At 56.1% G+C, this 15330-nt stretch overlaps 1 protein-coding gene across 1 annotated transcript; it reads right to left on the reverse strand.

Moving 5' to 3' along the window:
• Positions 1-5974: 5974 nt before the first annotated feature.
• Positions 5975-14880, reverse strand: LOC138734935 (apolipoprotein E-like). Its single transcript, XM_069882758.1, has 3 exons — positions 14739-14880; positions 8821-8941; positions 5975-6470 (listed from the first exon to the last, which is right to left on the reverse strand). The coding sequence occupies exons 1-3, from the start codon at positions 14779-14781 to the stop codon at positions 6155-6157; spliced, it is 480 nt and encodes a 159-aa protein (XP_069738859.1). The 5' UTR covers positions 14782-14880; the 3' UTR covers positions 5975-6154.
• Positions 14881-15330: the final 450 nt, after the last annotated feature.

The raw sequence follows: 15330 nt of genomic DNA on the forward strand, positions 1-15330 counted from the left end.
TGGGGCGTTTTGACCCATTTTAGGGCGTTTTGAGCCCATTTTAACCAAATTTGGTGTATTTTGAGACCATTTTGGGGCATTTTGAGCCATTTTGGGGCGTTTTGACCCATTTTAGGGCATTTTGAGCCCATTTTAACCCAATTTGGGGCGTTTTCAGCCCATTTTGGGGCATTTTGATCCATTTTGAGGAGTTTTGAGCTCATTTTAGGATTTTTTTACCCATTTTGGGGGGTTTTGACCCAATTCGAGGTGTTTTGATCCCATTTTAGGGCGTTTTGAACCCATTTTGGGGCGTTTTGATCGATTTTGCGGCGTTTTGACCCAATTTGGTGTGTTTCGAGTCCATTTTGGGGCCTTTTGAGCCTTTTTAAGATGTTTTGAGCTGGTTTTGGGGGGTTTTGACCCAATTTGAGGAGTTTTGACCCAATTTGTTGGGTTTTGAGTCCATTTTGGGGGCATTTTGAGCCAATTTGGGGCGGTTTTCTTCATTTTGGGGCATTTTTATCAATTTTTTGAGCTATTTTAGCCCTTTTGGGCCTTTTGGGGCATTTTGACCCATTTTAGGGCGTTTTGAGCCATTTTAAGGTGTTTTGAGCTAATTTTGGGGATTTTTGACCCGATTTGGAGCATTTTGACCCATTTTAGGGCATTTTAACCCCATTTTGGGGCGTTTTGACCCAATTTGGTGGTTTTTGAGTCCATTTTGGGGGCATTTTGAGCTAATTTGGGGCATTTTTCTCCATTTTGGGGCATTTTTATCAATTTTTTGGATTATTTTAGCCCTTTTGGGGCATTTTGACCCATTTTAGGGCGTTTCGAGCCCATTTTGGGGAGTTTTGACCCATTTTGGTGTCTTTGGAGCCTATTTGGGGGCGTTTTTATCAATTTTTTGAGTTCTTTTAGCCCTTTGGGGGCATTTTGACTCATTTTGGGGCATTTTTATCATTTTTTTGAGTTCTTTTCGCCCTTTTGGGGCATTTTGACTCATTTTGGGGCGTTTTTATCAGTTTTTTTGAGTTTTTTTAGCCCTTTTGGGGCATTTTGACTCATTTCGGGGCATTTTGACCCGTTTTGGGGTGTTTTGAGCCCATTTTAGGGTGTTTTGAACCCGTTTTGGGGCTTTTTAACCTCATTTTGGGGAGTTTTGAACCATTTTGGAGCATTTTGACCCATTTTAGGGCGTTTTAACCCCATTTTGGGGCGTTTTGACCCAATTTGGTGGTTTTTGAGTCCATTTTGGGGGCATTTTGAGCTAATTTGGGGCATTTTTCTCCATTTTGGGTCATTTTTATCAGTTTTTTGAATTATTTTAGCCCTTTGGGGGCATTTTGACCCATTTTAGGGCGTTTTGAGCCCATTTTGACCCATTTTGGGGAGTTTTGACCCATTTTGGTGTCTTTGGAGCCTATTTGGGGGCGTTTTTATAAATTTTTTGAATCATTTTAGCCCTTTTGTGGCATTTTAACTCATTTTGGGATGTTTTTATCTTTTTTTTTGAGTTCTTTTAGCCCTTTTGGGGCATTTTGACTCATTTTGGGGCATTTTGACCCATTTTGGGGCGTTTTGAGCCATTTTAAGGTGTTTTGAGCCCATTTTAGGGTGTTTTGAACCCCTTTTGGGGCTTTTTAACCTCATTTTGGGGAGTTTTGACCCATTTTGGGGCATTTTGACCCATTTTGGGGATTTTTGACCCCGTTTTGGGGCGTTTTGACCCAATTTGGTGGGTTTTGAGTCCCTTTTGGGGGCATTTTGAGCCAATTTGGGGCATTTTTATCCTTTTTTTGAATTATTTTATCCCTTTTGGGGCATTTTGACCCATTTTAGGGCTTTTCGAGCCCATTTTGACCCATTTTGGGGTGTTTCGAGCCCATTTTGGGGAGTTTTGACCCATTTTGATGCATTTTGAGTCCATTTTGGGGCGTTTTTATCAATTTTTTTGAGTTTTTTTAGCCCTTTTGGGGCATTTTGACTCATTTTGGGGCATTTTTATCAATTTTTTTGAATTATTTTAGCCCTTTTGGGGCATTTTGACTCATTTTGGGGCATTTTGACCCATTTTGGGGCGTTTTGAGCCATTTTAAGGTGTTTTGAGCCCATTTTAGGGTGTTTTGAACCCATTTTGGGGCTTTTTGAGCTAATTTTGGGGATTTTTGACCCGATTTGGAGCATTTTGACCCATTTAAGGGCGTTTTAACCCCATTTTGGGGCGTTTTGACCCAATTTGGTGGTTTTTGAGTCCATTTTGGGGGCATTTTGAGCTAATTTGGGGCATTTTTCTCCATTTTGGGGCATTTTTTATCAATTTTTTGAATTATTTTAGCCTTTTTGGGGCATTTTGACTCATTTTGTGGCGTTTTAATCAATTTTTTGAATTATTGCAGCCCTTTTGGGGCATTTTGACTCATTTTGGGGCATTTTTATCAATTTTTTGAGTTCTTTTAGCCCTTTTGGGGCATTTTGACTCATTTTGGGGCATTTTTATCAATTTTTTGAGTTCTTTTAGCCCTTTTGGGGCATTTTGACTCATTTTGGGGCATTTTTATCAATTTTTTGAGTTCTTTTAGCCCTTTTGGGGCATTTTGACTCTTTTTGGGGCATTTTTATCAATTTTTTGAATTATTTTAGCCCTTTTGGGGCATTTTGACTCATTTTGGAGTGTTTTTATCAATTTTTTGAGTTATTTTAGCCCTTTTGGGGCATTTTGACTTATTTTGTGGCGTTTTTATCAATTTTTTTGAATTATTTTAGCCCTTTTGGGGCATTTTAACTCATTTTGGGGTGTTTTTATCAATTTTTTTGAGTTCTTTTAGCCCTTTTGGGGCATTTTGACCCATTTTGGGGCGTTTTGACCCATTTTAGGACATTTTGAGCCCATCTTGACCCATTTCAGAGCGTTTCGAGCCCCTTTTTGGAGCTTCCGAGCCCATTTTTGAGGGTTTTGACCCGTTTCGTGGTGGTTTAGACCCATTTATTGAGGTTCCTCAGGACTCATTGAGGTTCCTCAAGGGCTATTGAGGTTCCTCAAGGATCCTTGAGGTTCTCCTAGAGGTTTATTGAGGTTCCTCAAGAGATTATTGAGGTTCCTCAAGGCTCATTGAGGTTCCTCAAGGATCCTTGAGGTTCTCCTAAAGGTTTATTGAGGTTCTTCTAAAGGTTTATTGAGGTTTTTGAGGTTCCTCAAGGGCTATTGAGGTTCCTCAAGGATCCTTGAGGTTCTCCTAGAGGTTTATTGAGGTTCTTCAAGGATTATTGAGGTCCCTTCAAAGCTTTATTGAGGTTTTTGAGGTTCCTCAAGGGATTATTGAGGTTCCTCAAGCCTCATTGAGGTTCCTCAAGGATCCTTGAGGTTCTCCTAGAGGTTTATTGAGGTTCCTCAAGGGTTCTTGAGGTTCTTCAAGGCTTGTTAAGGTTCTTTTGAAGGTTTATTGATGTTCCTCAAGAGATTATTGATGCTCTTCAAGAATTATTGAGGTTCTTCTAAAGGTTTATTGAGGTTTTTGAGGTTCCTCAAGGGATTATTGAGGTTCCTCAAGGGCTATTGAGGTTCCTCAAGGATCCTTGAGGTTCTCCTAGAGGTTTATTGAGGTTCCTCAAGAGATTATTGAGGTTCCTCAAGGCTCATTGAGGTTCCTCAAGGATCCTTGAGGTTCTCCTAAAGGTTTATTGAGGTTCTTCTAAAGGTTTATTGAGGTTTTTGAGGTTCCTCAAGGGCTATTGAGGTTCCTCAAGGATCCTTGAGGTTCTCCTAGAGGTTTATTGAGGTTCTTCAAGGATTATTGAGGTCCCTTCAAAGCTTTATTGAGGTTTTTGAGGTTCCTCAAGAGATTATTGAGGTTCCTCAAGGGCTATTGAGGTTCCTCAAGGATCCTTGAGGTTCTCCTAGAGGTTTATTGAGGTTCCTCAAGGGTTCTTGAGGTTCTTCAAGGCTTGTTAAGGTTCTTTTGAAGGTTTATTGATGTTCCTCAAGAGATTATTGATGCTCTTCAAGAATTATTGAGGTTCTTCTAAAGGTTTATTGAGGTTTTTGAGGTTCCTCAAGGGATTATTGAGGTTCCTCAAGGGCTATTGAGGTTCCTCAAGGATCCTTGAGGTTCTCCTAAAGGTTTATTGAGGTTCCTCAAGAGATTATTGAGGTTCCTCAAGGCTCATTGAGGTTCCTCAAGGATCCTTGAGGTTCTCCTAAAGGTTTATTGAGGTTCTTCTAAAGGTTTATTGAGGTTTTTGAGGTTCCTCAAGGGCTATTGAGGTTCCTCAAGGATCCTTGAGGTTCTCCTAGAGGTTTATTGAGGTTCTTCAAGGATTATTGAGGTCCCTTCAAAGCTTTATTGAGGTTTTTGAGGTTCCTCAAGGGATTATTGAGGTTCCTCAAGCCTCATTGAGGTTCCTCAAGGATCCTTGAGGTTCTCCTAGAGGTTTATTGAGGTTCCTCAAGAGATTATTGAGGTTCCTCAAGGCTCATTGAGGTTCCTCAAGGATCCTTGAGGTTCTCCTAAAGGTTTATTGAGGTTCTTCTAAAGGTTTATTGAGGTTTTTGAGGTTCCTCAAGGGCTATTGAGGTTCCTCAAGGATCCTTGAGGTTCTCCTAGAGGTTTATTGAGGTTCTTCAAGGATTATTGAGGTCCCTTCAAAGCTTTATTGAGGTTTTTGAGGTTCCTCAAGGGATTATTGAGGTTCCTCAAGCCTCATTGAGGTTCCTCAAGGATCCTTGAGGTTCTCCTAGAGGTTTATTGAGGTTCCTCAAGGGTTCTTGAGGTTCTTCAAGGCTTGTTAAGGTTCTTTTGAAGGTTTATTGATGTTCCTCAAGAGATTATTGATGCTCTTCAAGAATTATTGAGGTTCTTCTAAAGGTTTATTGAGGTTTTTGAGGTTCCTCAAGGGATTATTGAGGTTCCTCAAGGGCTATTGAGGTTCCTCAAGGATCCTTGAGGTTCTCCTAGAGGTTTATTGAGGTTCCTCAAGAGATTATTGAGGTTCCTCAAGGCTCATTGAGGTTCCTCAAGGATCCTTGAGGTTCTCCTAAAGGTTTATTGAGGTTCTTCTAAAGGTTTATTGAGGTTTTTGAGGTTCCTCAAGGGCTATTGAGGTTCCTCAAGGATCCTTGAGGTTCTCCTAGAGGTTTATTGAGGTTCTTCAAGGATTATTGAGGTCCCTTCAAAGCTTTATTGAGGTTTTTGAGGTTCCTCAAGGGATTATTGAGGTTCCTCAAGCCTCATTGAGGTTCCTCAAGGATCCTTGAGGTTCTCCTAGAGGTTTATTGAGGTTCCTCAAGGGTTCTTGAGGTTCTTCAAGGCTTGTTAAGGTTCTTTTGAAGGTTTATTGATGTTCCTCAAGAGATTATTGATGCTCTTCAAGAATTATTGAGGTTCTTCTAAAGGTTTATTGAGGTTTTTGAGGTTCCTCAAGGGATTATTGAGGTTCCTCAAGCCTCATTGAGGTTCCTCAAGGATCCTTGAGGTTCTCCTAGAGGTTTATTGAGGTTCCTCAAGAGATTATTGAGGTTCCTCAAGGCTCATTGAGGTTCCTCAAGGATCCTTGAGGTTCTCCTAAAGGTTTATTGAGGTTCTTCTAAAGGTTTATTGAGGTTTTTGAGGTTCCTCAAGGGCTATTGAGGTTCCTCAAGGATCCTTGAGGTTCTCCTAGAGGTTTATTGAGGTTCTTCAAGGATTATTGAGGTCCCTTCAAAGCTTTATTGAGGTTTTTGAGGTTCCTCAAGGGATTATTGAAATTCCTCAAGCCTCATTGAGGTTCCTCAAGGATCCTTGAGGTTCTCCTAGAGGTTTATTGAGGTTCCTCAAGAGATTATTGAGGTTCCTCAAGGCTCATTGAGGTTCCTCAAGGATCCTTGAGGTTCTCCTAAAGGTTTATTGAGGTTCTTCTAAAGGTTTATTGAGGTTTTTGAGGTTCCTCAAGGGCTATTGAGGTTCCTCAAGGATCCTTGAGGTTCTCCTAGAGGTTTATTGAGGTTCTTCAAGGATTATTGAGGTCCCTTCAAAGCTTTATTGAGGTTTTTGAGGTTCCTCAAGGGATCATTGAGGTTCCTCAAGGGATCATTGACATTCCTCAAGCCTCATTGAGGTTCCTCAAGCCTCATTGAGGTTCCTCAAGGCATCATCGAGCTTCTTCTAACGGTTTTTTTTGAGCTTCTTGACGTTCCTCAAGCCTCGTTGACGTCCCCCGCCTCCTGCTGAGGTCCCTCCGGCCTTGGGGTGTCCTCCAGGTCGTGGGCTCCCTCCCAGAGGCGCCCCAGGTGCTGCCAGCGCCTGCGGAGCTCCTCGCCGTCGCGGTGGAGCCGCTTGCGGAGCTTGCGGCCGTAGGAGGCGCCGCGGTGGCGCAGCTCGGCCCAGCCCAGCTCCACGGTGGCCTTGGCGTCCGCCCCGTAGTCCAGGGCCCGGTGGCCCACGTCGGCCACCTCGTCACGAAGAGCCGAGCCCAGAAGGCGCAGACGCGTCCCCAGGGTCCTCACCCACAGCCTGAGCGGGGGGGGACAACCAGGGCCACCAAGTCACCACGGGGTGGGGTGGGTTGGGGGCTACCAGGGCCCTACGGGGACAGAGGGACCTCCTGGTGGCCACCAGGCCCCTGTGGGGCCAGGAGGTTCTCCTGGTGGCCACCAAACCCCTATGGGCCCTTGAGGTTCTCCTGGTGGCCACCAGCCCCCTATGGGTCCTATGGGTCCCTATGGGTCCCTATGGGTCCTTGAGGTTCTCCTGGTGGCCACCAACCCCCTGTGGGTCCTATAGGTCCACAAGGTTCTATGGGTCCCTATGGGTCCATGAGGTTCTCCTGGTGGCCACCAACCCCCTATGGGTCCCTATGGGTCCTATGGGTCCTCAAGGTTCTCTTGGTGGCCACCAGCCCCCTATGGGTCCCTATGGGTCCCTATGGGTCTATGAGGTTCTCCTAGTGGCCACCAACCCCCTATGGGTCCCTATGGGTCCACGAAGTTCTCCTGGTGGCCACCAACCCCCTATGGGTCCTATGGGTCCCTATGGGTCCTATGGGTCTCTATGAGTCCTTGAGGTTCTCCTGGTGGCCACCAGCCCCCTATGGGCCCTATGGATCCTATGGGTCCCTATGGGTCCATGAGGTTCTCCTAGTGGCCACCAACCCCCTATGGGTCCTATGGGTCCCTATGGGTCCTTGAGGTTCTCCTAGTGGCCACCAACCCCCTATGGGTCCCTATGGGTCCATGAGGTTCTCCTGGTGGCCACCAACCCCCTATGGGTCCCTATGGGTCCTTGAGGTTCTCTTGGTGGCCACCAACCCTCTATGGGTCCTATGGGTCCCTATGGGTCTTTATGAGTCCCTATGGGTCCTATGTGTCTCTATGAGTCCTTGAGGTTCTCCTGGTGGCCACCAACCCCCTATGGGTCCTATGGGTCCCTATGGGTCCTATGGGTCTCTATGAGTCCCTATGGGTCCTATGGGTCCCTATGGGTCCTTGAGGTTCTCCTGGTGGCCACCAAACCCCTATGGGTCCTATGGGTCCATGAGGTTCTCCTGGTGGCCACCAGGCCCCTATGGGTCCCTATGGGTCCCTATGGGTCCCTATGGGTCTTTATGAGTCCCTATGGGTCCTATGGGTCTCTATGAGTCCTTGAGGTTCTCCTGGTGGCCACCAACCCCCTATGGGTTCCTATGGGTCCCTATGGGTCCTTGAGGTTCTCCTGGTGGCCACCAAACCCCTATGGGTCCTATGGGTCCCTGTGGGTCCTTGAGGTTCTCCTGGTGGCCACCAACCCCCTATGGGTCCCTATGGGTCCTTCAGGTTCTCCTGGTGGCCACCAACCCCCTATGGGTCCCTATGGGTCCTTCAGGTTCTCCTGGTGGCCACCAACCCCTATGGGTCCCTATGGGTCCCTATGGGTCCTTGAGGTTCTCCTGGTGGCCACCAACCCCCTATGATCCCTATAGGTCCCTATGGGTCCCTATGGGTCCAGGAGACCCCTATGGGTCCATAGTGACCTCAGAGAACCCCCCCTCTTCTACCCCCCCCCCCAATTTTTGGGGTCCCCCCCCCTCATTTTTAGCCCCTACCCCCCATTTTTGGGGTCCTCCCATTCCCCCCCCCCCATTTTTGGGGTCCCCTCCCTATTTTCAGGGCCTCCCCCCCTCAATTTTTGGGGTCCCCCCCTCATTTTTAGCCCCCCCCCTCATTTTTGGGGTCCCCCCCCCTCCTTTAACCCCCCTATTCCCCCCCTTTCCTCATTTTTGGGGTCCCCTCCCCTATTTTTGGGGTCTCCCCCCCTCAATTTTTGGGGTCCCCCCTCCTTTAACCCCTCTATTCCCCCCCTTTCCTCATTTTTGGGGTCCCCCTCCTTATTTTTGGGGTCCCCCCTTATTTTTGGGGTCCCCCCTCAATGTTTGGGGTCACCCCCCTCATTTTTAGCCCTCCCCTCATTTTTGGGGTCCCCCCCATTTCAGGGTCTTCCCCCCTCAATTTTTGGGGTCCCCCCCCTTAACCCCCCTATCCCCTCCCTTTCCTCATTTTTGGGGTCCCCCCTATTTTCAGGGTCCCCCCCTCAATTTTTGGGGTCACCCCTCTCATTTTTAGCCCCCCTCATTTTTGGGGTCCCCCCTATTTTCGAGGTCCCCCCCTTATTTTCGGGGTCCCCCCTTATTTTTTGGGGTCCCCCCCTATTTTCAGGGTCCCCCCCTCAATTTTTGGGGTCACCCCCCTCATTTTTAGCCCCTCCCTCATTTTTGGGGTCCCTCCTATTTTCGGGGTCCCCCCTTATTTTTTGGGGTCCCCCCTTATTTTCAGGGTCCCCCCCTTATTTTTTGGGGTCCCCCCCTCATTTTCGGGGTCCCCCCCCTCACCTGATGCTCCCGAGGGTCTCGTTCAGGCCCCTCCCCCCCTCCAGGACCCCCCAAATCCCCTTATGGGGGGCGGGGGGGGGCGGCTCCACTTGGGGGGTCGGGGGGGGCTCAGCCCCACAGCCTGGGGGGAGGGGGGGGTCAGGCCTCCCAGTGCCTCCCAGTGCCTCCCAGTTCATCCCAGTCCCCTCCCAGTCCCTCCCAGTCCCTCCCAGTCCCCTCCCAGTCCCCTCCCAGTCCCCTCCCAGTCCCCTCCCAGTCCCTCCCAGTCCCTCCCAGTCCCTCCCAGTCCCCTCCCAGTCCCTCCCAGTCCCCTCCCAGTCCCCTCCCAGTCCCTCCCAGTCCCCTCCCAGTTCATCCCAGTTCATCCCAGTCCCCTCCCAGTTCATCCCAGTCACTCCCAGTGCTCCCAATAAGTCCCAGTCCCTCCCAGTCCTCCCAGTCCCTCCCAGTGCCTCCCAGTCCTCCCAATATGTCCCAGTCCCTTCCAGTTCTCCCAGTAAATCCCAGTACCTCCCAGTGCTCCCAGTAAATCCCAGTGCCTCCCAGTGATCCCCCCCGCCAGACTGTTTTGGGGTCCCCACTCCCTCCTCCCCAGTTTGGGGGCAACTTGGAGGCACTGGGAGGGGACTGGGAGGGACTGGGAGGGACTGGGAGGGGACTGGGAGGGACTGGGAGGGGACTGGGAGGGACTGGGAGGGGACTGGGAGGGACTGGGAGGGACTGGGAGGGACTGGGAGGGGACTGGGAGGGCACTGGGGGGGACTGGGAGGGACTGGGAGGGACTGGGAGGGACTGGGAGGGACTGGGAGGGACTGGGAGGGACTGGGAGGGGACTGGGAGGGGACTGGGAGGGGACTGGGAGGGACTGGGAGGGACTGGGAGGGGATTGGGAGGGGACTGGGAGGGGATTGGGAGGGGACTGGGAGGGGACTGGGAGGGACTGGGATGAACTGGGAGGGCACTGGGAGGGGACTGGGAGGGGACTGGGAGGGGACTGGGAGGGGACTGGGAGGGACTGGGAGGGACTGGGAGGGGACTGGGAGGGGACTGGGAGGGGATTGGGAGGGGACTGGGAGGGGACTGGGAGGGACTGGGATGAACTGGGAGGGCACTGGGAGGGGACTGGGAGGGGACTGGGAGGGGACTGGGAGGGGACTGGGAGGGACTGGGAGGGACTGGGAGGGACTGGGAGGGGACTGGGAGGGCACTGGGAGGGGACTGGGAGGGACTGGGAGGGACTGGGAGGGGACTGGGAGGGGACTGGGAGGGACTGGGATGAACTGGGAGGGCACTGGGAGGGACTGGGAGGCACTGGGAGGGGACTGGGAGGGACTGGGAGGGACTGGGAGGGACTGGGATGAACTGGGATGAACTGGGAGGGCACTGGGAGGGGACTGGGAGGGACTGGGAGGGACTGGGAGGGACTGGGAGGGACTGGGAGGGACTGGGATGAACTGGGATGAACTGGGAGGGCACTGGGAGGGACTGGGAGGGACTGGGAGGGACTGGGAGGGACTGGGAGGGGACTGGGAGGGACTGGGAGGGGACTGGGAGGGCACTGGGAGGGACTGGGAGGGCACTGGGAGGGGACTGGGAGGGGACTGGGGGGGACTGGGAGGGACTGGGAGGGCACTGGGAGGGACTGGGAGAGCACTGGGAGGGGACTGGGAGGGACTGGGAGGGACTGGGAGGGGACTGGGAGGGACTGGGAGGGACTGGGAGGGGACTGGGAGGGGACTGGGAGGGACTGGGAGGGACTGGGAGGGGACTGGGAGGCACTGGGATGAACTGGGAGGGCACTGGGAGGGACTGGGAGGGACTGGGAGGGACTGGGATGAACTGGGAGGGCACTGGGAGGGACTGGGAGGGGACTGGGAGGGACTGGGAGGGACTGGGAGGGGACTGGGAGGGGACTGGGAGGGACTGGGAGGGACTGGGATGAACTGGGATGAACTGGGAGGGCACTGGGAGGGACTGGGAGGGACTGGGAGGGGACTGGGAGGGACTGGGAGGGGACTGGGAGGGCACTGGGAGGGACTGGGAGGGGACTGGGAGGGACTGGGAGGGACTGGGAGGGACTGGGAGGGACTGGGATGAACTGGGATGAACTGGGAGGGCACTGGGAGGGACTGGGAGGGACTGGGAGGGACTGGGAGGGACTGGGAGGGGACTGGGAGGGACTGGGAGGGGACTGGGAGGGCACTGGGAGGGACTGGGAGGGCACTGGGAGGGGACTGGGAGGGACTGGGGGGGACTGGGAGGGACTGGGAGGGCACTGGGAGGGACTGGGAGAGCACTGGGAGGGGACTGGGAGGGACTGGGAGGGACTGGGAGGGGACTGGGAGGGACTGGGAGGGACTGGGAGGGGACTGGGAGGGGACTGGGAGGGACTGGGAGGGACTGGGAGGGGACTGGGAGGCACTGGGATGAACTGGGAGGGCACTGGGAGGGACTGGGAGGGACTGGGAGGGACTGGGATGAACTGGGAGGGCACTGGGAGGGACTGGGAGGGGACTGGGAGGGACTGGGAGGGACTGGGAGGGGACTGGGAGGGGACTGGGAGGGACTGGGAGGGACTGGGATGAACTGGGATGAACTGGGAGGGCACTGGGAGGGACTGGGAGGGACTGGGAGGGGACTGGGAGGGACTGGGAGGGGACTGGGAGGGCACTGGGAGGGACTGGGAGGGGACTGGGAGGGACTGGGATGAACTGGGAGGGCACTGGGAGGGACTGGGAGGGACTGGGAGGGGACTGGGAGGGACTGGGAGGGACTGGGAGGGACTGGGATGAACTGGGATGAACTGGGAGGGACTGGGAGGGACTGGGAGGGACTGGGATGAACTGGGATGAACTGGGAGGGCACTGGGAGGGACTGGGAGGGGACTGGGAGGGACTGGGAGGGACTGGGAGGGGACTGGGAGGGACTGGGAGGGCACTGGGAGGGACTGGGAGGGACTGGGAGGGGACTGGGAGGGACTGGGAGGGACTGGGAGGGCACTGGGAGGGACTGGGAGGGCACTGGGAGGGGACTGGGAGGGACTGGGAGGGACTGGGAGGGACTGGGATGAACTGGGAGGGCACTGGGAGGGACTGGGAGGGCACTGGGAGGGACTGGGAGGGCACTGGGAGGGACTGGGAGGGGACTGGGAGGGACTGGGAGGGGACTGGGAGGGACTGGGAGGGGACTGGGAGGGACTGGGAGGGACTGGGAGGGGACTGGGAGGACTGGGAGGGACTGGGAGGGACTGGGAGGGGACTGGGAGGGGACTGGGAGGGACTGGGAGGGGACTGGGAGGGACTGGGAGGGACTGGGAGGGACTGGGAGGGGGACTGGGAGGGGACTGGGAGGGGCACTGGGAGGGACTGGGAGGGACTGGGAGGGACTGGGAGGGACTGGGAGGGACTGGGAGGGGACTGGGAGGGGATTGGGAGGGGACTGGGAGGGGACTGGGAGGGACTGGGATGAACTGGGAGGGCACTGGGAGGGGACTGGGAGGGGACTGGGAGGGGACTGGGAGGGGACTGGGAGGGACTGGGAGGGACTGGGAGGGACTGGGAGGGGACTGGGAGGGCACTGGGAGGGGACTGGGAGGGACTGGGAGGGACTGGGAGGGGACTGGGAGGGGACTGGGAGGGACTGGGATGAACTGGGAGGGCACTGGGAGGGACTGGGAGGCACTGGGAGGGGACTGGGAGGGACTGGGAGGGACTGGGAGGGACTGGGATGAACTGGGATGAACTGGGAGGGCACTGGGAGGGGACTGGGAGGGACTGGGAGGGACTGGGAGGGACTGGGAGGGACTGGGAGGGACTGGGATGAACTGGGATGAACTGGGAGGGCACTGGGAGGGACTGGGAGGGACTGGGAGGGACTGGGAGGGACTGGGAGGGGACTGGGAGGGACTGGGAGGGACTGGGAGGGACTGGGAGGGCACTGGGAGGGACTGGGAGAGCACTGGGAGGGGACTGGGAGGGACTGGAGGGACTGGGAGGGGACTGGGAGGGACTGGGAGGGACTGGGAGGGGACTGGGAGGGGACTGGGAGGGACTGGGAGGGACTGGGAGGGGACTGGGAGGCACTGGGATGAACTGGGAGGGCACTGGGAGGGACTGGGAGGGACTGGGAGGGACTGGGATGAACTGGGAGGGCACTGGGAGGGACTGGGAGGGGACTGGGAGGGACTGGGAGGGACTGGGAGGGGACTGGGAGGGGACTGGGAGGGACTGGGAGGGACTGGGATGAACTGGGATGAACTGGGAGGGCACTGGGAGGGACTGGGAGGGACTGGGAGGGGACTGGGAGGGACTGGGAGGGGACTGGGAGGGCACTGGGAGGGACTGGGAGGGGACTGGGAGGGACTGGGATGAACTGGGAGGGCACTGGGAGGGACTGGGAGGGACTGGGAGGGGACTGGGAGGGACTGGGAGGGACTGGGAGGGACTGGGATGAACTGGGATGAACTGGGAGGGACTGGGAGGGACTGGGAGGGACTGGGATGAACTGGGAGGGCACTGGGAGGGACTGGGAGGGGACTGGGAGGGACTGGGAGGGACTGGGAGGGGACTGGGAGGGACTGGGAGGGCACTGGGAGGGACTGGGAGGGACTGGGAGGGGACTGGGAGGGACTGGGAGGGACTGGGAGGGCACTGGGAGGGACTGGGAGGGCACTGGGAGGGGACTGGGAGGGACTGGGAGGGACTGGGAGGGACTGGGATGAACTGGGAGGGCACTGGGAGGGACTGGGAGGGCACTGGGAGGGACTGGGAGGGCACTGGGAGGGACTGGGAGGGGACTGGGAGGGACTGGGAGGGGACTGGGAGGGACTGGGAGGGACTGGGAGGGGACTGGGAGGGACTGGGAGGGACTGGGAGGGACTGGGAGGGGACTGGGAGGGACTGGGAGGGACTGGGAGGGACTGGGAGGGACTGGGAGGGACTGGGAGGGGACTGGGAGGGACTGGGAGGGGAGTGGGAGGGGAGTGGGAGGGACTGGGAGGGACTGGGAGGGACTGGGATGGGGGACTGGGAGGGGAGTGGGAGGGACTGGGAGGGGAGTGGGAGGGGACTGGGAGGGACTGGGAGGGACTGGGAGGGACTGGGAGGGACTGGGAGGGGAGTGGGAGGGGACTGGGAGGGACTGGGAGGGGACTGGGAGGGACTGGGAGGGACTGGGAGGGACTGGGAGGGGACTGGGAGGGGACTGGGAGGGACTGGGAGGGGACTGGGAGGGACTGGGAGGGGACTGGGAGGGACTGGGAGGGACTGGGAGGGACTGGGAGGGGACTGGGAGGGACTGGGAGGGGACTGGGAGGGGACTGGGAGGGACTGGGAGGGACTGGGAGGGACTGGGAGGGGACTGGGAGGGACTGGGAGGGGACTGGGAGGGACTGGGATGAACTGGGAGGGGACTGGGAGGGACTGGGAGGGACTGGGAGGGACTGGGAGGGGACTGGGAGGGACTGGGAGGGGACTGGGAGGGACTGGGAGGGACTGGGAGGGGACTGGGAGGGACTGGGAGGGGACTGGGAGGGGACTGGGAGGGACTGGGAGGGACTGGGAGGGACTGGGAGGGGACTGGGAGGGACTGGGATGAACTGGGAGGGGACTGGGAGGGACTGGGAGGGACTGGGAGGGGACTGGGAGGGACTGGGAGGGACTGGGAGGGACTGGGAGGGACTGGGATGAACTGGGAGGGGACTGGGAGGGACTGGGAGGGACTGGGAGGGGACTGGGAGGGACTGGGATGAACTGGGAGGGGACTGGGGGGGACTGGGAGGGACTGGGAGGGGACTGGGAGGGGACTGGGAGGGACTGGGAGGGACTGGGAGGGGACTGGGAGGGACTGGGAGGGGACTGGGAGGGGACTGGGAGGGGACTGGGAGGGACTGGGAGGGACTGGGAGGGACTGGGACTCACCTGCCAGCAGCGTCGCTGCCACCAGCGTCACCCAGAGCTTCATGGTGGCCCCTGGGGGCACCTTGGGGACGTCAGGAGGGGACCCCGAGATCCCCAAGGTCCCCAACCCCAGCCCCGATGTCCCCAAGGTCCCCAGGACCCCCAAGACCCCCAGCTCCAAGGTCCCCAAGGTCCCCAAGGTCCCCAAGACCCCCAGCTCCAAGGTCCCCAAGGTCTTCAACCCCAACCCCAAGGTCCCCAAGGTCCCCAAGACCCCCAGCTCCAAGGTCCCCAAGGTCCCCAAGACCCCCAACCCTGAGGTCCCCAAGACCCCCAGCTCCAAGGTCCCCAAGGTCTTCAACCCTAACCCTGAGGTCCCCAAGGTCCCCAAGACCCCCAGCCCAATGTCCCAATGTCCCCAAGGTCCCCGAGGTCTTTGACCCCAACCCTGATGTCCCCAAGGTCCCCAAGACCCCCAGCTCCAAGGTCCCCAAGGTCCCTGAGGTCTTTGACCCCAACCCTGATGTCCCCAAGGTCCCCAAGACCCCCAACCCCAAGGTCCCCAAGGTCCCAAGACCCCCAGCTCCAAGGTCCCCGAGGTCTTTGACCCCAA

Source organism: Phaenicophaeus curvirostris, unplaced genomic scaffold (genome assembly GCF_032191515.1).
Source record: "Phaenicophaeus curvirostris isolate KB17595 unplaced genomic scaffold, BPBGC_Pcur_1.0 scaffold_320, whole genome shotgun sequence".
Lineage (NCBI taxonomy): Eukaryota > Metazoa > Chordata > Aves > Cuculiformes > Cuculidae > Phaenicophaeus > Phaenicophaeus curvirostris.